Source organism: Gossypium hirsutum, chromosome A08 (genome assembly GCF_007990345.1).
Source record: "Gossypium hirsutum isolate 1008001.06 chromosome A08, Gossypium_hirsutum_v2.1, whole genome shotgun sequence".
Classification (NCBI taxonomy): Eukaryota; Viridiplantae; Streptophyta; class Magnoliopsida; order Malvales; family Malvaceae; genus Gossypium; species Gossypium hirsutum.
The window spans coordinates 1,146,198-1,167,905 of record NC_053431.1 but is presented as its reverse complement, the minus strand read 5'-3'; the positions used below and the strand labels follow the sequence as shown (position 1 = coordinate 1,167,905).

General features: G+C 31.2%; 2 protein-coding genes across 3 annotated transcripts; both read left to right on the top strand.

Annotated features, from left to right (window-relative positions):
- The first annotated feature begins 8,688 nt into the window (after positions 1-8,688).
- On the top strand, positions 8,689-16,617 carry LOC107938375 (PH, RCC1 and FYVE domains-containing protein 1). 2 transcript variants are annotated; one of them, XM_016871500.2, is made up of 10 exons: positions 8,689-9,319; positions 10,560-10,646; positions 11,392-11,481; positions 11,922-12,002; positions 12,137-12,331; positions 12,414-12,474; positions 12,571-14,546; positions 14,954-15,100; positions 15,283-15,668; positions 16,152-16,617. In XM_016871500.2, exons 1-10 carry the CDS (start codon positions 9,251-9,253, stop codon positions 16,273-16,275), a joined length of 3,216 nt encoding a protein of 1,071 aa, XP_016726989.2. In that variant the 5' UTR covers positions 8,689-9,250; the 3' UTR covers positions 16,276-16,617. The 2 variants fall into 2 exon arrangements, with proteins under 2 accessions (XP_016726989.2, XP_016726987.2); XM_016871498.2 differs by having other exon boundaries at positions 12,414-14,546.
- A 1,530-nt stretch (positions 16,618-18,147) lies between these two features.
- On the top strand, positions 18,148-20,997 carry LOC107938359 (pentatricopeptide repeat-containing protein At5g27110). The gene is made up of 2 exons (XM_016871485.2): positions 18,148-20,553; positions 20,653-20,997. Exon 1 carries the CDS (start codon positions 18,332-18,334, stop codon positions 20,429-20,431), a length of 2,100 nt encoding a protein of 699 aa, XP_016726974.2. The 5' UTR covers positions 18,148-18,331; the 3' UTR covers positions 20,432-20,553; positions 20,653-20,997.
- The last annotated feature ends 711 nt before the right edge of the window (positions 20,998-21,708 follow it).

Below are 21,708 nucleotides of genomic sequence, written 5' to 3'. Positions count from 1 at the left end.
AATAATCCAATGACTTAAATGAGAACTTTCGAATAGTTTAATGACCATTTTATCATTTTTTGAAGTTGAGCGACCATAACGTAAACTTACTAGTAGTTTGATAACCTTGGGTATAGTTTACCCCAGTTAGTATTGTAACGTTACGTATTTAATATTAGCGTACAATTCCATATTTATCGTTATTTATAAAAATATTTTTCATATATGAAATATACATGCAAAATATACCTCAATTTTAAAATTGTGAAAATTAAAAAAAATAAAATTTAGTTTAAAATATTAAAATATTATATCTATCAACACGGGCCAGTACACAACGGCACAAATTAATATTAATTGAAACAATTAAAATATTTTAAAATTTTAACCGAAACAAAACATAAACTACTTAATATAAATTAAAAATGAAACAATACATACGAACCGAAACGACCAGAACAACCAATATCGAAACGGTACCGACTATCCTAATTTTTTTTGTCCAAAAAAACAAGCTTTAACCATGTGACAAAAATAGGGAAAACCTTTAAATACACTTTACCACATGACCAATGATGCTGCAAATTTTTGCAATCTCAATTTTCTTCAACCTAACCCATTACTAAAAAATAATTATTTAATGTTTTTTAAATATTAAAACAAATTAGGTATATATTGTAATTACTTATATTAATCTTAAAAAATTAAAACGAAAATTTGATTTTTAGATCAATCGGTTTAATTTATCAAATCGATCGAGTTGATCAAAATTTCATTTTTTTAATATGAGAAGTCCGATTGCATGGAGGTGGTTGCCTCTAAGTGTCACTAAGGGTGAGCATTCGATTTTTTATATTGGTTTGGTTAAATTTTTATTAAATCGACTTGATTGATCATAATTTACAAAATTTGACCTGATCAACTTAAAGTTCAAGAATTGAACTGACTTTAGGTTAGTCGATTTAATTGACTTTAATTATCGGGCTTAAATAAATTGTATTTATTTTATGCATTATAAATTATAAATATATTTTAAATAATTAAATATATATTAAATTAAGTAATTTTTTCAATCGAGTTAATTAGAAATTTTAAACATCAATAACTAATCGAAACAATCAACAAAATCAAATCCATAACTAAAAAACCGCATAAACTGCCAAACCAAAACCAACTAAACCAATTGAGTTGATTTTCTCGATTTTAACCGAAATTTGCTCCCCCCTAAGTGCTGCCCTCGTCATGGAAAGATCCATTTTACAATGTTTCAATTCGAAAATCACTACATAAAGCAGTGCCCTAAATTTCCTCATCCAAATACTCTATATTAAGTCTTAACGCAGTTGGCATCTTTGTTCTAGCAACAATTAGAATGAAATGAGTTCAACCGTGATTAAGCATATTTTTTTTCCGATTTATGAGTTGAGAGAAATTATAAGTAGAAATAAAAATTATATTTATTAAAAACCCTCGAGACGAGCAAAGGCACAGTACTACTGGAATTGCCTTTGTTTCTACCAAATCCGCCTTAACATCTTTTCGAGCTTATATATTACATGGAATCAAATAATCTATCAATTTTCAATTCAATCGGTGCAATTCACCATTCCAATTCGATCTTTACACCCTATCTTCAAAATTGAATTTTTATTATCAAATTGGATTAAATCGAAGTAAATAAAATTATCAAAATTTGTAGGACAAATCGCTTTTAAAACTGAGTTGCATGGGTGGTCCATAGAAAAAACATGCTTAGAACGTGGGGTTGTCCTCAAAAGGACAAAAATTAAGTGTTCAACCCTTCATTCAACACCATCCAACTTAATTGTTGGACAATATAATTTAGATTTTTTTTCCTATATCTTTTGCCTTTTGCTTTTTTTTTTTTAAGAATTGATATATATATTATATAAAATAAAATGTTGAAATTTGGCCAATTGAGTCTTAACTCGAGGGTATTATTGTCAATGCAGGAATGCATGAGTTTGAGTGCGCTAAAGTGTATTATCCTCTGATCTATGAGTTGAAAGGGGTTATAAGTAATTCTAGACATTACGTCATTGAACTATTTGATACTTAATAACTTGGTGAATTAAATAAAACTTTTTGAATAATTTAGTCATCAATTTGTAACTTTTTTAAATTGAGTAACCAAAATGTAAACTTACTAATAGTTTAGCAATTTTGAGTACATTTTACTCTTTTTTTTATATTATATATAATATATAACGTACCATTGTCAATTAGATTGAGTGGTAAAGAGTTTGATACCTTTTAATCAAGGTCTTGAGTTTAAGTATCGTAAATGAAAAAAAAAACCATTGAGAGAGTTTGTCTCTAAAAATGGAGTTTGGCATGGTTGGACTCTAGATTGAGCCGAGACTTTTGTAGCTTTCGGATACCATAAGCTCAAAAATGAATATATATTCAGAGATGAATCCAACCCTTAAATGAAAAAAAAAAACACAATTCAATCCTTTCATAAATGATAAAATTATAAGTTAATATAAGGTAGAATTACACTTTAACTCCTCTAAAATAGAAAAAAAAATTCTATTTAATCATTTTATAAATGATAAAAACATAAATTAATATATGATAAATTTATATATTCACCTCTCTAAAATTTATAATTCAATTTCAACTCATCAATTTTAAATTTAAATTTGTTCATATTATTGGACAAAATTGAAAATGGATTAGTATTTTAAAAAAAAAGTTAAATGTATAATTTTAAGTACAAATAATATATACCTAAATATTTATAATCAGAATTAATCATTATAAAATACGAATATATTAATAACTAAAATTTATTAAAAATTAAAAAAATAAAATAAAATTTATCAAAAAAAATTACTCTTTGAGAAAAGGGAAATTATAATAAAATTGATGTTTTACCAACTCAATAATTTTGGTTCCTTTATAAAAGAAGGGTTTCATCATTTTTCTTATATAACAAAATTAAAAAAGAAACATAATTTTTCCCCTTTTCAAGGGACCAATCCTTATCTCATAACCACACACACATATATATATATATATATATATATTTTGCATTGACATATGATATTTTTATTAAAAAGTAACCCTAAATCAAGCTATGAAATGGACCAAACATAAATAAATTCAAAGTATACAAACTTTTTTTTGAAGATAAAAAAGAAAACATTTATCAATACCCTCTAAACATTTTATTGCCCAAATGGTCTCCAAAGCGTATTTCTCTCTTTTGATAGGAAGGATCTGTTCATGGCTTGGATCAGAGAAGAATTTCGTCTGTATTTCTATTGGAGTATGTGCGAAGAAAGGATAGGAATTTGGCTTTTTTTGTTTTTTAATTTAGAAGGTTGTTGTGGGTTTTAGGACGATACATTATCTAATTTTTGTCTTTTTATTTTAAAATGTACAACGACTCTTGAAAATTGAAGGATAATGGTGGTTATTACATATACCTAAACAAGATAACACAATTGCAGATCGTGTTGCCAAATTGGGTCTTATGTAAAAATCAAGCCTTCAAACCTTTGATTTGATCCCTTATGAAGTCTCGGGCATCTTTCAACAAGATAAAGCGAGGAGTGCTTTTGATCTTTTCAATTTGATGTAATTTTCTATTTATTTGTCAATTCGAAAATTAGCTTTTATTACTTCAAATTTATAAGACATTATTGAATGATTTTTTACATTAATGTTTATATAATTAAATTTAAATAAAATTTAATTTTATCTATTAAATAGTAGTCTTGTCATGTTGGGCCAATTTAAATTTTAAATATTTTATCATCAGCCTAATTAATTTTTTTAAATTAGGTAGATAGTTGAACCGGTCATATTATAGATATTTGGTCTGATTGATTCATCCAATTCAAATTGAATAAATTATTAAAAATTATAAAAATTCGATTCAATTAATTTATTACCTTATTTCGGATTAGCATACTGGTTGGTTACTGATTCAATTCGATTATGAAAACACTAATTAGAAAAAAGGTATGACGGGCTAGGGTCCTCCCATTATTTTAGTGACTATTAATATTGTATTGAAAAGTAATGAAATAAATAAGAGGAAATAGAAAGAACAAAAGATAGATTATCCTCTTATTTGTAAATTAAGTAAGGGTTATGGATAGTTCTAAGTATTAGTATAAAAAAAAACAAATATGATCATATTCTCGCTATTAGGGTGAAGATTGACCTATATATTTATCCGTGACTACATCTTTACGTGTATTTATATTGTGTTCAATTTTTTTCATAAAAAAACTTTTTTTTTATTTTTTAAAATTTGTGTGGCTATTTCTTTTTATCATCCTTTCACTTTTTTCTTTTTTCCAATTCAAAAAGAGGGGTGGTGTTGGTCTCAATCAAATAGGGGCTGCAAAAACAAAGGTGAGCCATTATGGATGAATATGACAAACTTCAATCAACCCACCCTTTTATTGCCATATGCTTCTTCACCAAATTTTTTTAAAAATTTTGTTTTTTTAATATTTTAAAAAAAATTCTCATGTCAATTTAAAATATTTTTTATTGTAATTTAGTATTGAATTTTATGAATATGCAATTTAGAAATTTGAAGGTGAGTTGCTGAAATTTTAAACAAAATTTAAATTTAAATTAAATGATAATGATAATGATAATTTTTAAAAATCTAATGATAACAAATTTAAATATTAAGATAAACAATATTTATCTTAATGATAATTAAATAATATTATTTATGATATTTTAATATATAATTATCCTACTAAATATTCAAATTTATTATTATATAACTTTTAAATACAAATATAAAACTAAACAATAATTAAACATATAAATAGTTATCAAATTCAAATTTGTTATTTGCATAAACAATTTTTTTCAATATTCATCGATTTAACTTTTTAAACAATATTCGATTGAGTCTTAATTCGATTGACAAGGGAATTGTTACTAATATAGGAGGACGCGGATTCAAGTGCGCTGAAGCACATTATAGTCCAATTTATGGATTGGGGAGAGACTATAGGTAGTTCTAGACATTTTATAAAAAAAGCAGATATGATCAGAACCTATAATGAGATTGTTTAAAAAAAGTTTTTAAACACATAATTTTGTTTTTAATTTTATGATATAGTATAATTTCTTGTATGTTTATTTTAATATTTCAATTGATCTTTTTCACTGCTATTATTGTATTTATAATTATAATTGTAGCTTCTAAAAAAGTTAATATATAAATAAAAAATAGATATTATCGGATATATGTATATGTTGTAATTCAAAAATATAATCACAAATTGAACACAAGAAACACTACGAAACCCGAACATAAACGAATGGATATGAAGAATACCAAAAGAAATAGTAAATAGTGTTATATTTTATAAATTATACATTTAAATAAATTTTAATAAATTAATTGATAGTTTTAAATAGAATTTAAGAATTAGGTGAAAATCTTATTCATGCATATTTTATACATATATATATAAATAATTAGTTATAACTAAACTTTGACTTTCTTTTTTCACACTAGGGATTTTAATATTAATATAAAATATAACTAAACTTCCCATTTTTTAAGAATATTTTTAATTTTTATATATTTAAAAGATTCCATCCATGAAAATAAAAATAAATGAAAATTAGTCATGTTTAATGTGAAAAACATTCAAATTAAGTAAATTAGTGTGAGATCAAACTCGAGTTATTAGGTTTGATATCTCAAGTTTATATGTTTTATATGTGTTTTAATTTATCTAAGTATTTTTGGGTTAATACCAAAGCGTTGTAAGATGTTTAAATCTTTTTTAAGGGATTTTTATATGCAAGTCTTGAGATATACGATTATATGTCTCGAGAGAATAAAATATCGATGCAAATTTCTGCTCCAGGGGCTGTTGTCTTGAGACATCTTGCTAGGTCTCAATACATGACGTGCAGAGCCAATTTTTAACTCGGAAATTGATACTTCTAATGACTAGAATTTATCCCCAATAGTCATAAATGTCTACAAACTTGTTCTTTGATATAAATACACTACAAAAACACTTCAAGACTTAAGAGAGATATATCCAAGCATCAAGATTAAGAGAAACGTATTCAAATATTTATTTAGGAGCTTATTGTTAGATCTTTTATCACTCACATTTCATTTCTTCCAGAGCTTATTTTTTGTAAAGATGTACTTTGTAGACAGTGGTGGAATGAGAAAATTTTTTTTGGGGGGGTCGGAATTAAATTATATATTTTTACGATAATAAAAATACAATTTCATCATTTTAATAGCCCATATTTTTATAAAATTTAAAGGGTTAAATAAATTTTTATCATTCTTGGGGGGCCAAAGTGCAATTTTACCATTATTAATTTAAAATTTTACCATTTTAGGGGGCCGTGGGTCTCTATTACTTCTGCCACTGCTTGTAGAGGTCTCTCCATTTACTTTCTTTCATATCACTAATTGTAAAGTGGACCATAAAATCTAAGAACGATTCTAGTTTAGCTAAAAAAGTTAGGGGGAAAAGGTTTTATCTAAGCTTTGTGAAAAAAATAAAGATCGTAAATGTTGTACTTTTTTCTTAAAAGGTAATAATTCAAGTACAATGAATTGAGAAATTCTTGGCGAAAATATATCAAGATAGTGGAGGTAGGCAATTATGGCCAATTCATTATAAATTGAATTGTCCTAACTTTTTTTTTTCCTTTCGTGATTATTTAAAAAAAATTTGCAAACAAGTTTAAAATACCAATTCACCTCCTCTTAGTATTCTCGAGCATGGAGTAATTCAAAATTATTTAGTAAACTGAATTTCAATATCTAATACCTAATTTGAATAATTTTATATTTTACTAATTAATATTGCAAATTATAGATTTAAATATAAATATAAATAATAAATCAAATTTTTATTAAATAAATAAACTTAATTAAATCTAATTACACAAACTTAAATAATTTAAGATTCAAATATGGTTTCAATCATACAACACTTCAATTGGAGGGAGAGATTTGATAGAATTAAATAAAGAAAAATGTGAAATTTTATGGTTTAAATTTGGCAATCAATCCCTTTACTCGAATGATGTTTGTGATATGATCCATATATTTAAAAGTTAAAATTTGAATATTTTTATATTTGTAATTTAAAATTCGTAAATATTAGTATTTTTTGTCAAAATTTATCATAAAAATATTTACACAAACATACCGACTTCAGAAGCAAATTATTATAAATTTTGTAAACAAACTTTATAGTAAGCAAAATTTGACTAACAATACCGATAGTTAGACTGGAATTTTTAAATAAAAGATATTTTAAAATTAAAATTTTAAAATTACATATTTTAACCAAAATTAACGTAGGCTTTATTCATAAATTGAGCTTGAACTATATATCATAAGTCTCAAATCGATTACTAAAGTTTTTTTAGAAGTGATATTTAAATTATTAATTTTGTCTCATTTTATAAAAAAAAGTACAACGTGGAATAAAAATAAATGATGTGTCACATCATTATTGACTTATATTTTTTTTTTTATAAATTGAGATAATTTTTTTGAAAGGTAAATTCATTAATTCATTCAATGAATGGAACCATGCAGTTCATGAGAATCAATAACAACATTCGTCATAGATGATGAAGGACAAGCTCCATTAACACAACAAAGGCTTTAGCCTTAGCATAATAGAACATTATGACACGTTACAATTGACTTTGTCACAACTCAAGCACGGCATTTTTGGAGTGATTGCAAGCATTTAATACGATAAGAAAATCAGCCCCAGATGATCTAAAGTGACGAACAAAAATCGACAAAAGAATCGAATATTCACCAAACTAGAGAGGACGACAACAAAATCATCATTAAAATCACTTGCAAAAGGAATATTACATGCAAAAGCAAGACTAAAAAACGTGTTAAAAGAGCAGACAAAAACTTATAAAATTGAAGACTTATTATTAAACAATCGAAAAACAAACAAAAATAATATAAAACTTAAGATAACACGAGTCCAAATCGACTCGTGCAATAATTTATTATTCTGAAATACAAAACAGAAACATATTAAGAAGCTGACAAAGAACCACCCACTTTTCTAGAAAAACTACTAGTAGCTGATAAAGTTTTAGTGAACAACAAACACCGTCATTTGTCCATTACAATTCGTGAAAACAATAAAGTACCCACAAAATTGATCCGCAAACTAAAAAGAGAGAAAGCATGTGGAGTGAATGATAAGAACAAAGAAAAATATGTTTGGTGGGAAGGAAAAAAAGGCAAGCAATAACCAGCCCGAAGGCTGACATCTTCGTTGGGCAAAACAAAAAATAAGAGGCTAAATTGGGATAATTTAGCCACTATTTCTTTTGAAAAAAAATTATGGACCAAATTAAAAATTAAAATATGATTTAGGGGCTAATTTACAAATAAAACCCTTTATTTATATTAAAAAAATATTTTTTACACAAAATAATGTTATATTAACTCTTTTTTAATTATATTTTTACTTTTTCCTATTAAGAAGAGTTTGACTAGGATTTTACTATTTACATTTCACTGTCTTTTCTACTTTTTTTTTTGTTTAACAACTTTCTGAGTCACCAAACAGAAAAAAGAAAATTAAAAAAATTATTCACTGCAAAGTTAAGCAAAGGAAAATAAATGAAAAAAAAGCGTCTTAAAATAAAGAAATTCAGATTAAAATTTTTTGTGGGTATTTTTTGCAATTTGCATTATCCTTTTTTTTTTTCTTTCTTTCACCTTTTTTTCTTCTCTCATTTCTTTATTCTCTGTCTCTCTGTCTCTCTGTCTCTTAACTCTTTAATCAGATCAAATATTATTACTTAAAAACATTTGTTTTCTCAACGCTTTCCCAGATTTTCTCTCTTTCCAAACACCCATTTTCGCTTCACTTCCCTCACTTCATTCCCATTCTTTAGCTACTTTCAATACGGAAAAGCTAAAATTTTCTCCATTTTTACTTTAGATTACGATGATTGAAACTTCAAAAGAGGTATAAGAAGTGAAAGTACGATTTGGGGCTAGTGAAATTCTCTTAATGGTGGAATCCAAATTATTTGGGGATTGGATGGGATTTGTGAGGTTGAAGTTAGTGTTTAGCTATGGTGAAGACGGAAAAGTAAAGGGTTTTTTTGGATGGAAGGGTTTGGTTTTGAAAATGGATGAATTTGTTCTTAACATTTCTTAACTGGATTTTAATTTTCTTTTGGATCCCATTTTTTTTGGGGAGAATATTTTTTAGTGTAGTTTTGGTTTATGTTAAGAACTGATAGGATGGCTTCCGATCTTAGTAGAACTGGCCCCGTTGAAAGAGACATAGAGCAGGTATTCTTTTTTCCTTATTCTTTTTGCTGATTTATTTGTACTTGTTGGATCGAATTTGTTGATTTTTTTGTCCTTGTGATTATTGTTTGAAATTGCCTTTCATTTGGGGTTTTTTTTAGGAGGTAATTGAGCTGCTTAATGATTGTTGAGTGATGTATACGAGTAGATTATGCTAGACCTGTTAATATTCCTATAGTTTCTTGTGTCATAATATATATTCATATAAATTTTGATTAATAATTTGTGTTCACATATATTTTGACATTTTTTGCCTATTCCTGTTGTGTCTGTATAGATTATGCTTAACTGTAGGAGCAAGTAGAAATAATAGTGGAGTGATGAAGTCTTGCTAATAATATTAGTCATCTTAAGTTCAAACCCTAGAGGTAACATTGTTGGGAGGGATATCCACGAAACCTGAAAGGATTTGTCTTCATGGACTGTAAAACAAACATAAATGATACCTTGATCATACCGGAAAAAAAAAAAGAAAAAGAAAATATTAGTCAGCTTATAACTGTAACTTTTGGACTTTGAAATGAAAATAAATAGGGGAAACCAGCTGATCTTAGTATTATGTTGATTCCATGATATTATAAGTTTCTAGTTGGGTCACTATGTAGCTAAATCTGCTCTTGCGACAAATCAATGGAAATATCGATATGCTCCATGACTGCTAAAATTTGTATGTATTTTATTATGCTGCTACTTTATGTCAACTTGCTGCTTTACTTTAGTCCACAACATAGTTATGCAACTCGAGTAATGATACTTCTTCTTGGTTGATTAGTGTTTTCTGTTTCACCCTTCATACATGGTTAACCCTTTAATTATGCTATATATATATATGACATTTATTGTTACACGCAGTTGCATTTCAGATATGCTAGCATTTCTAAACATGGCCTGGTTTTTAACAAGTCCATGACAATTACAATCCCATGTACCACTATGTGCTTGTGCTACTATTGCAGATGAAAAAGTGTCTGGTGGACCAGAAATAACTTTTTAATATATTATCACAGCATTTTCCTTTTCGGAAATCACTAAAATTTCTTTCCGTTAATTCTTTTTGTCCTTCTATTAGAGTGAGTATTTTCTGAACAATTAGATGATCCCTTGGATATTTTCATTAATTTATCATTATGCTACCTGTAAATTGATTTTGAAGCTATGATCATGTTTCCTGCCTGCAAATGTCCTAAATATTGCTAAGGTTATTGGGTACTCTTTGTGACAGGCAATTACTGCTTTAAAGAAAGGGGCTTGCCTGCTTAAGTATGGAAGAAGAGGGAAGCCAAAATTTTGCCCCTTCCGCCTTTCGAATGTAAGTTTTTTCATATGTTCAGGTCACATACTAAAAAAATTTTCTTTTAATATGTTTCATGTTCGGTTAGCCTGTGTTGAAAATGTGAGAATGATTTAAACAATATTCACGCCAAGAACAATATTTGTAAAGTAGTTTTTACTTTTAGCCATTGTAAGTGATGAATTATGGAATGACTGGTATATAGAGGAAAATCAGGTTCAAAGTTGCTGATATAAGACTATTCATAGTGTTGACCTGAGAAGTTCAAACTAGTTATTTATTCTGCTTGGAAACCCTTTATGTTGTTTACTGTTTAGAACTCTTTGGTGCTATTCCTTTGTTGTTGAAACTGACTGAGATATTTGTATTAGATAGAGAGAAATCAAGTTCAAAACTGCCGGTAAGAAGACTATTTGTATTTCTTATTGCCAACTTGGGAAACACAAACTAATTATACTCGAATGAACTTTAAACTATTCTGCATGATAACACATTATATTTGTCTATAACTTTGTTCTATCGTTCCTTTGCCTTCCTCACTCTCGTTCAAATGGTGAGAGCACAGTCCACTTGCCATCACAACTCATTTTCACTTCTTATTGACTTGTTGTGTATTAGAGTTGTGTAAGATAAAAAGTGAAGCTAGGGATGCCATCACTTGCCTGTATATATGCATCGTCGATCATGTACTTGTCATTGTGCTGCTGAATATGAGTTATGTTTTCCTTAAAAATGCCTAAATTGTTGATTGTTATTTTTTCAGGATGAGTCTGTTTTAATATGGTTATCAGGGAAAGAGGAGAAACATCTTAAACTAAGTCACGTATCTAGAATCATATCCGGGCAGCGCACTGTAAGTGGTTAATATATGTTTTTCCTTGTTCACCAGTTTCGAATGAAGTTGCAATTTGAGTTGATTAATATATGTTTTTCCTTTTCACTCCAATTTTTTGCTTGCTCATTTCATTACAACTACACTCGAATCACTTTAAAAGCATCACAGTGATCTTTAACTTAAAACTATGATGATGTGGATTTGCATGTTCTTTGTTTTTAAAGCTATGATCATGTTACTTTGGCACTTGGATTTGGATAGCAGAATTTAGACAATTATAACCTTGAAACTGTGATGCTATACTTGGTACTTTTTATTTCTAGGTCTTATGCGTGTATTTTTGTGACCATAGCGGCTTCTGTTTATTCTCTTGTCTTGGTGACACTGTGATGACTATATTCATTTTTTTTTTTAAATTTTCTGCTATTACTCATAAATATGGTCTATATTTCTTTCAGCCTATCTTTCAGCGGTATCCTCGGCCTGAGAAAGAGTACCAGTCTTTTTCACTGATATATAATGACAGATCACTGGATTTGGTAAGAATCTTCTTCTTTTTTAATCATGACTTCTCGTTTATCTGGTTATTTATTGTTTGCATTTTTCCTCTCCAGTAGCGTATACAGACAGGTCAAAGTTTTATTGATTTATTTTCTTAATAAAATTATTCTAGATCTGCAAGGACAAGGATGAAGCTGAAGTCTGGTTTAGTGGTTTAAAAGCATTAATCTCTCGCAGTCATCAAAGAAAATGGAGAACAGAATCAAGAAGTGATGGCATTCCTTCTGAAGTAAATAGTCCTAGAACATACACGCGAAGAAGTTCACCCTTACATTCTCCTTTTGGTAGTAATGATAGCTTGCAGAAGGTATGGTTCTATTTTATCTACAAAATCTGCTTTCAACACTACAAGATTGTGAATTTGAGACCTTTTTCTACTTAAAATGCAGGATGGTGGAGATCACCTTCGCCTTCATAGTCCATATGAAAGTCCTCCAAAGAATGGTCTTGGTAAGGCGTTTTCAGATGTAATATTATATGCTGTTCCTCCCAAGGGTTTCTTTCCTCCAGAGTCCGCTAGTGGTTCAGTTCATTCTTTGTCTTCAGGAGGATCAGATAGTGTACATGGCCACATGAAGACAATGGCAATGGATGCTTTTAGGGTTAGTCTTTCAAGTGCAGTTAGTTCATCAAGCCAAGGATCTGGCCATGATGATGGTGATGCCTTGGGTGATGTTTTCATTTGGGGTGAAGGCACTGGGGATGGTGTTTTGGGTGGCGGACTTGATAAAGTTAGCAGTTGCGGTATCAAAACGGGTTCTTTACTGCCTAAAGCTTTAGAATCTGCGGTTGTACTTGATGTTCAGAATATTGCCTGTGGTGGTCGACATGCAGCCTTGGTAACCAAGCAGGGGGAGGTTTTCTCCTGGGGAGAGGAATCTGGAGGCCGGCTCGGGCATGGTGTAGACTCTGATGTTTTGCAGCCAAAGCTTATTGATGCCTTAAGTAATACTAACATTGAGCTTGTAGCATGCGGTGAGTACCACACTTGTGCTGTAACACTTTCTGGTGATTTGTACACTTGGGGTGATGGCACTTATAATTTTGGTCTTCTTGGTCATGGAAATGAGGTAAGTCATTGGGTGCCAAAACGAGTGAATGGGCCCTTGGAGGGCATACATGTCTCGTCAATATCTTGTGGCCCTTGGCATACAGCTGTTGTAACCTCTGCAGGTCAATTGTTTACCTTTGGTGATGGCACATTTGGTGTTTTGGGTCATGGAGATCGGAATAGTGTCTCAATACCAAGGGAAGTGGAATCCTTAAAAGGGCTCCGGACTGTCCGAGCAGCTTGTGGAGTGTGGCATACTGCTGCAGTTGTTGAAGTCATGGTTGGGAATTCAAGTTCTAGCAACTGTTCCTCGGGGAAGCTATTTACGTGGGGAGATGGGGATAAAGGTCGACTTGGACATGGCGATAAGGAAGCAAAACTTGTTCCTACTTGTGTTGCTGCTCTTGTTGAACCAAACTTTTGTCAAGTTGCCTGTGGACACAGTCTGACAGTTGCCCTTACAACATCAGGGCATGTCTACACCATGGGAAGTCCTGTTTATGGGCAGCTAGGAAATCCACAAGCTGATGGAAAAGTTCCTACCCGTGTTGAAGGAAAGCTTGCTAAGAGTTTCGTTGAGGAGATTTCTTGTGGTGCTTATCATGTTGCAGTTTTGACTTCGAGAACTGAAGTTTATACTTGGGGAAAGGGAGCAAATGGTCGATTAGGTCATGGGAATGTTGATGATAAGAACTCCCCAACATTGGTAGAAGCTCTGAAAGACAAGCAAGTCAAAAGTATTGCTTGTGGCACGAACTTCACTGCAGCAATCTGTCTCCACAAATGGGCTTCAGGCGTTGATCAATCAATGTGTTCTGGGTGTCGCCTCCCATTTAATTTCAAAAGAAAACGTCACAATTGTTATAATTGTGGACTAGTCTTTTGTCATGCATGCAGCAGTAAGAAGTGCCTTAAGGCTTCCATGGCTCCAAACCCCAACAAACCTTATCGTGTCTGTGACAATTGTTTTAATAGACTGAGGAAAGCCATTGAAACTGATGCATCATCACAATCTTCTGTAAGTAGAAGAGGAAGCATAAACCATGGGACTAATGAATTTGTTGATAAAGATGATAAGTTGGATTCTAGATCTCGTGCTCAACTTGCTAGATTTTCATCAATGGAGTCGTTTAAGCAAGGGGAAAGCCGATCAAAGAAAAACAAGAAGCTAGAATTTAATAGTAGTCGTGTCTCACCAGTTCCAAATGGAGGCTCTCAAAGGGGAGCACTTAATATTTCTAAGTCTTTTAACCCGGTATTTGGATCATCCAAGAAATTTTTCTCGGCTTCTGTTCCTGGATCAAGAATCGTTTCTCGTGCGACATCTCCAATATCAAGACGGCCTAGTCCTCCTCGTTCAACAACACCAACCCCAACACTCGGAGGTCTCACCTCCCCTAAAATAGTTGTGGATGATGCTAAGAGGACCAATGATGGCCTTAATCAAGAGGTCACTAGATTAAGAGCACAGGTATTTTCTCTTCCATACTTCCAATACACTTCTGGAGATTTATTTATATGCTTGTTTAACAAAGGCTCCGTGTGATTGCTCCTTGCATTTTCCTTTTTAAATCCATGGATTTCTCAAATGCTCATTTTGCTTGACCGATGAGTTCTCACAATGGATTTCGTCTAAAGTGAGTGCATGGTGCTTCTGCAATGTGGTGTAGTAAATTCCAAGTTCCTTCAAAACAACAGTCAACATTTGGCTTCCTATTACAATGCTAGATGCTAAGCGTTATTTTCAGCCGGATATTTTTATGGTTTAGAAGATTAACTCGTTTCCTTTGTCTAGCAAAGAAAGCAAAGCTCTTTACTTGTTTGCAAGGTTATTTAGGATTTTATTTTATTGAGCATCACCAATCTTTTATCTCTCAGGTCGATAATCTTACACGTAAAGCACAACTTCAAGAAGTCGAGCTGGAAAGGACAACCAAACAGCTGAAAGAGGCGATTGCAATCGCAGAGGAGGAGACTGCAAAATGCAAAGCAGCAAAGGAAGTCATCAAGTCGCTTACTGCACAAGTAAGATGATTTAATTTTTCCGTCTTCCATGTTCTGGGTTTTTATACTTTTGGTTCTTCTTATTAATGTTTGAAGCTCTTTGCTTGCCTTTAGTCACAAACCGGGCATGTCGGTTAGTTAGACTTCGAATACATTCATCATGTCTTTATACTGATGTAGATTATATTTGATTTGCCGAACAGTTAAAGGATATGGCTGAAAGACTGCCTGTTGGGGCCACACGGAACATTAAGTCGCCTTCGTTTACTTCGTTTGGCTCTAGCCCTCCTTCCAATGATGCCTCTAGTGTTTCTCTTGAAAGACCGAATGGTCAAATAGTGTACCAAGAACCAGATTCAAATGTATCAAGCGGCCAGTTACTTTCTAATGGGTCCAACACCACCGGTAATCGTAGTACAAGCCATACCAAGCAATGTCATAGTGAACCAGCTACTAAAAGTGGAGGCCGATCAAAAGAAAGCGAACCTCGAAATGAGAGTGAATGGGTTGAGCAAGATGAACCTGGTGTGTATATAACACTTACCTCACTGCCAGGTGGTGCCAAGGATCTCAAACGAGTCCGATTCAGGTACATTATTGCATTGACAAGCTATAATCCTGAATAATGGGGGTTTGAATAAAAGTACCATGATGGTCCTGTACTAGGAGTCAGATTACATTTTGTCTCCTTTACTAAAAAAATGAATAAATTAGTCTCTATATGTTAAATTAAAGAGCAAACTCGTTTTTTAGTTAAATTTTTCATCCAAATCTACTGTTAAAAACTGGCGTGACTGATAGAATAACTAGACAGTAACACATGACATGTTAACGTACATGGATCAACTTTTAACAGTAGAGATGGATGAAATTTTTAATTGGACCAGTTTGCTTTTTGGTCTAATGTATAGGGACTAATTTTGCTCATTTTTTAGTAGAGGAGACAGAATGTAATCTGAGAGACAGAATGTAATCTGACTCCTAGTACAAGGACCTCCATAGTACTTTTACTGGAGGGTTTGGCTGTAATTTGGTGAAAAATTAAACGGTTTGGTAAAAACTTTGAATGCAGTCGTAAGCGGTTCAGTGAGAAACAAGCGGAACAATGGTGGGCAGAGAACAGAGCAAGAGTATACGAACAATACAATGTCCGGACAATCGACAAGTCTAGTGTCGGTGTCGGAGCGAGGAGTTAGCTCATTAACACAATGAAAGTAGTAACTATATGATTGTACATTCAATAGTCTTTTTGAGATTCCGATCCCAATATCTGGATTTCGATTGATCAAAAACCATACAACACCATTGTTGATCAAAGAGTTGTTTGAAGGGAAGCAATAATGGTATAAAGGAAGATACTTAGAAAAGTTTGTTTGGGATTTTTTTTTTGGATCATTTTTTTCCCACTTGATTGGATTTGAGGGGTGACAAAAAAAAATGTAAATTTTTATTAGGGTTTTCTGGCTTTTGTTGAAAGCAATTTGCCATGTAAATTCATAAGCAAGTTAAAATCTGCAGGGAAAAATGAAAGTTTTTCATTTTTTTGGGGTTTATATAATTTTAGTTATGCTGATGGTATGTATAGTATATTTAGCGGCCATAAATGAATCGAGCTTGAACTAATAACGGGTTTTTGTTCATGTTTGTTTGAATTTGGTTATGTTGATTAAAAATTTTAAAATTATTTTTGTATTTATTTATTTAATTAAAATTATGTATACTAGTTTGTTTAAATTAAATGAATTTGTTTATTTAAACAAATATTTTTGTGAAGATATTATAAATAATAAAAAAACTAATCTTGAATAATAAAGCATAGTTGTTATTCTTTATGAAGAATAAATATTAATTATATTATAAATAAAGAGGTTAAATGCGCAAATTGGGACCTAACTTTTTAAGAATTGTTCAATCAAAATTTTCAAAATTGACAACTAAAATTTTTTAAATGTACCAAAAAATTTAAAATAATCAAATAAGGGTCGATTCTTTTCAAATCTACTCAAATAAAGGTTTTTTAAGTACCATATATCAGGTTCTTAAATTATGTTTTTTTTATTTATTTTTTCTTTTCAAGTAATATTTGTTTTAATTATCATGTGTTCTGTTCTAAACACGACAACATTCACTTAATTTTTACTACAAACTAAGTTGAAATGTGTGAAAAGCTCATTTGAACATTTTTGTAAAAGTTTGATCTTTCTACAAGCAACCCTTAAAAAATTAAACGCTAAATTGAGCATTTAGCCTTATAAATATAATAAATACAAAGCAATAATAATATAATTGATTATAGGATTAAAGCATAATTTGGTTCTTGAAGGAGATTTTTTTTTTACATATTTTTCATATTGGCCCTTTTTTTTGGGGGTTTCAAATTGGTATTTAAAGTAAGGATTCTTGAATCTGATTGGATTGTTTAGATCGGGAATTAGTTGAGATATCTATCTAGAGGATGATTTTGAATCTGTTGAATCGAAAATCGATATAAACTAATTGAATAATTTTTTTTAATTTTTAATAATTTTTAATCGAACTAATGGTTTAACTAGTTCGGTTTAAAGAACGTTGATTTTTAATGGAAATTACTTGGGGATGGTTGGATAAAAGTGAATATGAATAGTGTTGTGTATTAGAATTTTGGGATTGCTATTGTGGGTGGAGTTGTTTGCGATTTTGCTGGTTTTTGGATTGTGGGGTTTACTATGAATATTGGGTGTTGTTCAGTGACCATGGCGGAGTTGTGGGGTATTCGGGATGGACTCCAAATTGCATGGAGTCTTGGCATGAAGAAAGCGATCCCTGAGACAAATAGTAAAAAGGCTATTTAAGAAATTCAAGTAACTGGATAGAAGTAGGATTGCTCAATAGTGATTCACACCATTAAGACCTACTTCAATAAGATTAGACGATATAATTAATACATATGTTTAGAGAGGACAACAAAATAACGGATGAATTGACAAAAATAATATTCTCAAAACCCATTAAGTGTAAAATTATAAATTTATATTCAAGCAACCACCAAATCAATCCTTCAATTAACAAACTTAAAATAATTTAAATATGTATGACTCCACTTGAAATCTCGAACCAAAAATCACTCATAACCCAAAATTCCCTAACTAGTAACTACCACCGGAAAACATAGCCATCTGCACCTCAACCGCCGAAAACACCAGCTTTTAAGTGCTTAAACTAAGTCGTCTCCCTCTTCGTTTTCAATGATAAAAATTCAATCACCCTTTTGAAATGGGCACTGTAAAATTATTATCCCTTTTAAAAACCTGCAAGTCCTTAATAAAGGGTAAGCTCATTCACCAGAAAATAGTCACTTCAGGCTTCCACAACAACATTGCGTTATGCAAAACCCTCATCACCTTTTACTTCTCTTGCAATTTGCACTGCTCGGCCGGCCGTGTTTTCGATACCATCGACAACCCATCAGACATTTCTTTATGGAACACTCTCATGGCTGCTTACACTAAGAGTTTCATGTTCGTTGAAACTGTTAAGCTTTTCGATAAGTTATGGAAATACTCTTTGTTGAAGCCTAATGGTTTTACTTATCCCAGTTTGCTTAAAGCTTGTGGTGGATTGGGGGCTGTTGGGTATGGTGAAATGATTCATACCCATTTGATAAAAGTTGGGTTTTTGTCTGATGTTGTTATTGGAAGCTCTGTTGTAGCCATGTATGCAAAATGCAATATGTTTGAGGAAGCTACCCATGTGTTCGATGAAATGCCTGAGAGAGATGTTGCTTGTTGGAACACTGTTATTTCTTGTTATTATCAAGACGGGAAAGCTGAAAAAGCGTTGGAATTGTTTGAGAAAATGAGAGACGATGGATTCGAACCAAATTTAGTAACGCTTACGATTGTTATCTCATCGTGTGCGAGACTTATGGATGTGGAAAGAGGGAAGAAGATTCATCGAGAATTGGTCGAAACGGGGCTTGGTTTGGATGGTTTCCTTGGCTCTGCTCTTGTTGATATGTATGGAAAATGTGGTTGTATAGAGATAGCTAGAGAGGTTTTCGAGCAAATACCGAAAAAGGATGTGAATGGGATCACTTGGAATACCATGATTGCTGGTTATAGTTCAATAGGTAATAGCCAATCTTGTATTGAACTCTTTAAGAAGATGAATATGGAAGGTATTGAACCTTCTTTAACTACTTTAAGCAGCATCATAATGGCTTGTTCGAGATCAGCCCAACTTCGGTACGGGAAATTCACACATGGTTACATGATACGAAACATGATCGAAACCGATATCTTTGTTAACAATTCCCTTATTGATTTATACTTCAAATGTGGAAATGTTCATTTAGCTGAAAATGTCTTTAAGTTAATGCCAAAGACAGATGTAGTATCGTGGAATGTTATGATCTCAGGGTATGTTTCCGTTGGAAAATGCTTTGATGCTCTTGGTATTTATGATAGTATGGTAAAAGCTGGTGTAAAACTGGATGCAGTAACGTATAGTAGTGTCTTAGCCGCTTGTTCTCAGTTATCTGCTTTAGAAAAAGGGAAAGAGATACATGGTTCTATAATTGAGAACAAGTTGGAAAGAAATGAAGTTGTTATGGGAACACTACTAGACATGTATGCAAAATGCGGTGCCGTAGATGAAGCATACAGAATATTCCGTGATTTACCAGAGAAGGATCTTGTGTCTTGGACTTCTATGATCACTGCTTACGGTTCTCATGGTCGAGCTTCCAAGGCTTTGAATCTTTTTGATAAAATGCAGAAATCCAATACAAAATCGGATGGAGTTACTTTCCTTGCGGTTTTATCTGCTTGTAGCCATGGAGGATTGGTTGATGAAGGCTGTTCTTATTTCCATCAAATGATAAATGAACATAATATTAAACCGCAACGAGAACATTATTCATGCTTGATCGATCTTCTTGGACGTGCTGGTCGATTACATGAAGCATACAAGATTCTCCAAAGTACCCAGGAAACTAGAGAGGATGTTGAGTTGCTAAGCACACTATTGTCCGCATGCCGTTTGCACCGGTGTTTAGAACTAGGGGAAAAAATTGCAGGATTGCTTATCGAGAAAGATCCTGATGATTCATCTACGTATATCGTTTTATCAAATATGTATGCTTCTGCTAAGAAATGGAACAAAGTACGCGAAGTGAGATTGAAGATGAAGGAACTAGGACTGAAAAAGAACCCGGGTTGTAGTTGGATTGAGGTCAACCGGAGGATCCATCCTTTCTTCATAGAAGATAATTCACACCCGGAATCAAAGATCATGTATGAATGTCTATCCTGCCTCAACAGTTACATGGAAAAGGATGTCATGATGGAAGCTCTCGAATCGAGCATAGACTAAGGTGTTGTTTGATAAAACAGAAAATCAAACATCTGAAATTCAAGCACTTCTGGCAAGGAGAGATCAGAAAAGCTGTGAACATTCCTCCTTTATAGAGTGGACTCAATGGTACTCGGAGTCGGGTATGTGTCTGATAAGAATATATTTTTTCTAAGGGTCTTTGAAGGGTTATACCCTCGTAATTAAACTAGTAGTCATATCTTAATATGTATTAAACACAGGTATCAGATACGAATACTTCAAGAAAATGAAGAATCAAGCAACATAGTAGAGGGACTCTTATGAAACATAGTAGAGGGACCTCTTAAATAAGAAGAAAGTTGCTTGCCTTTCAACAACTGCACAGTAAATGGGAAGTTGATGGTGAAAATTGCTTTTGATATATTAACATACAATTATCACTATTTTTTTTATTTTTTTTATTTTTATATATGAACATTACTTTTGAAATGTGATTTGCATAGACTTGTGGTGTAATAATTTGCTTCTTTGTGTTCAGATATTTTTGTACTCGGTAATACCGTAATAGTTCGATTCTATTAGTGCAAGATTTGGACTTGTGTTTATACTTTAATGTATTATTCGTATAATTAAAAAAAAAACCTGTTTTCTTTAACTGATTTGATGAAAGTATCGTTAAAAAAATTAACGGGATAATGTGGAATATTTTTAATGAGATTTAATTTATTATTTAGGTAACCCTATAAAATAATTACATGTAAAAAATAATAAAATAAATAAATCATACATGAAATTTTAAAAAAAAAACTCTTAATTTAAAGAAAATAAATGTAATTATCTAAAAAAAGTTTCAAAATGAATGCATATGTTTGTTTCCTGAGAGGTTTCGAAAAGATAATTAATTAACCAAAATGAAAATATTGAATGGTTGCATTTATTTTGAAACATTATTTTAGATAATTACATTAATTTCTTTAAATTGAGAGTAATTTTTTTAACTTCATGAATTATTTATTTTATTATTTTCCACATGTAATTATCTTATTGCGTTATTTAAGTAATAAATTACATCTCATTAAAAGTATTCTATGTATGAAATTCCACATCATCCCGTTAACTTTTTTAACGGTACTCTCATCAAATCTGTTAAAAAAAAGAATAAAAGTTGATGGTAAAATAAAGTAAAAAATACAATTAGGACCATTTTGACAAGACATGTAAACTTTAGGAGCTAAATTTGTCGCTAAACATTTAAAGAATGTCATTTAGTTTTAACAAAGCTAATATCTTGAAAGCTTTTTTTTATATTCTACAAA

Bases quoted from the DNA above. Each gene is read 5' to 3' on its own strand.
- LOC107938359 (XM_016871485.2), top strand. From the start codon at position 18,332: ATGGGCACTGTAAAATTATTATCCCTTTTAAAAACCTGCAAGTCCTTA.
- LOC107938375 (XM_016871498.2), top strand. From the start codon at position 9,251: ATGTTAAGAACTGATAGGATGGCTTCCGATCTTAGTAGAACTGGCCCC. The intron at 12,003-12,136 runs GTAAGAATCTTC...AAATTATTCTAG, and splicing joins ATGACAGATCACTGGATTTG to ATCTGCAAGGACAAGGATGA. The intron at 15,669-16,151 runs GTACATTATTGC...CTTTGAATGCAG, and splicing joins CTCAAACGAGTCCGATTCAG to TCGTAAGCGGTTCAGTGAGA.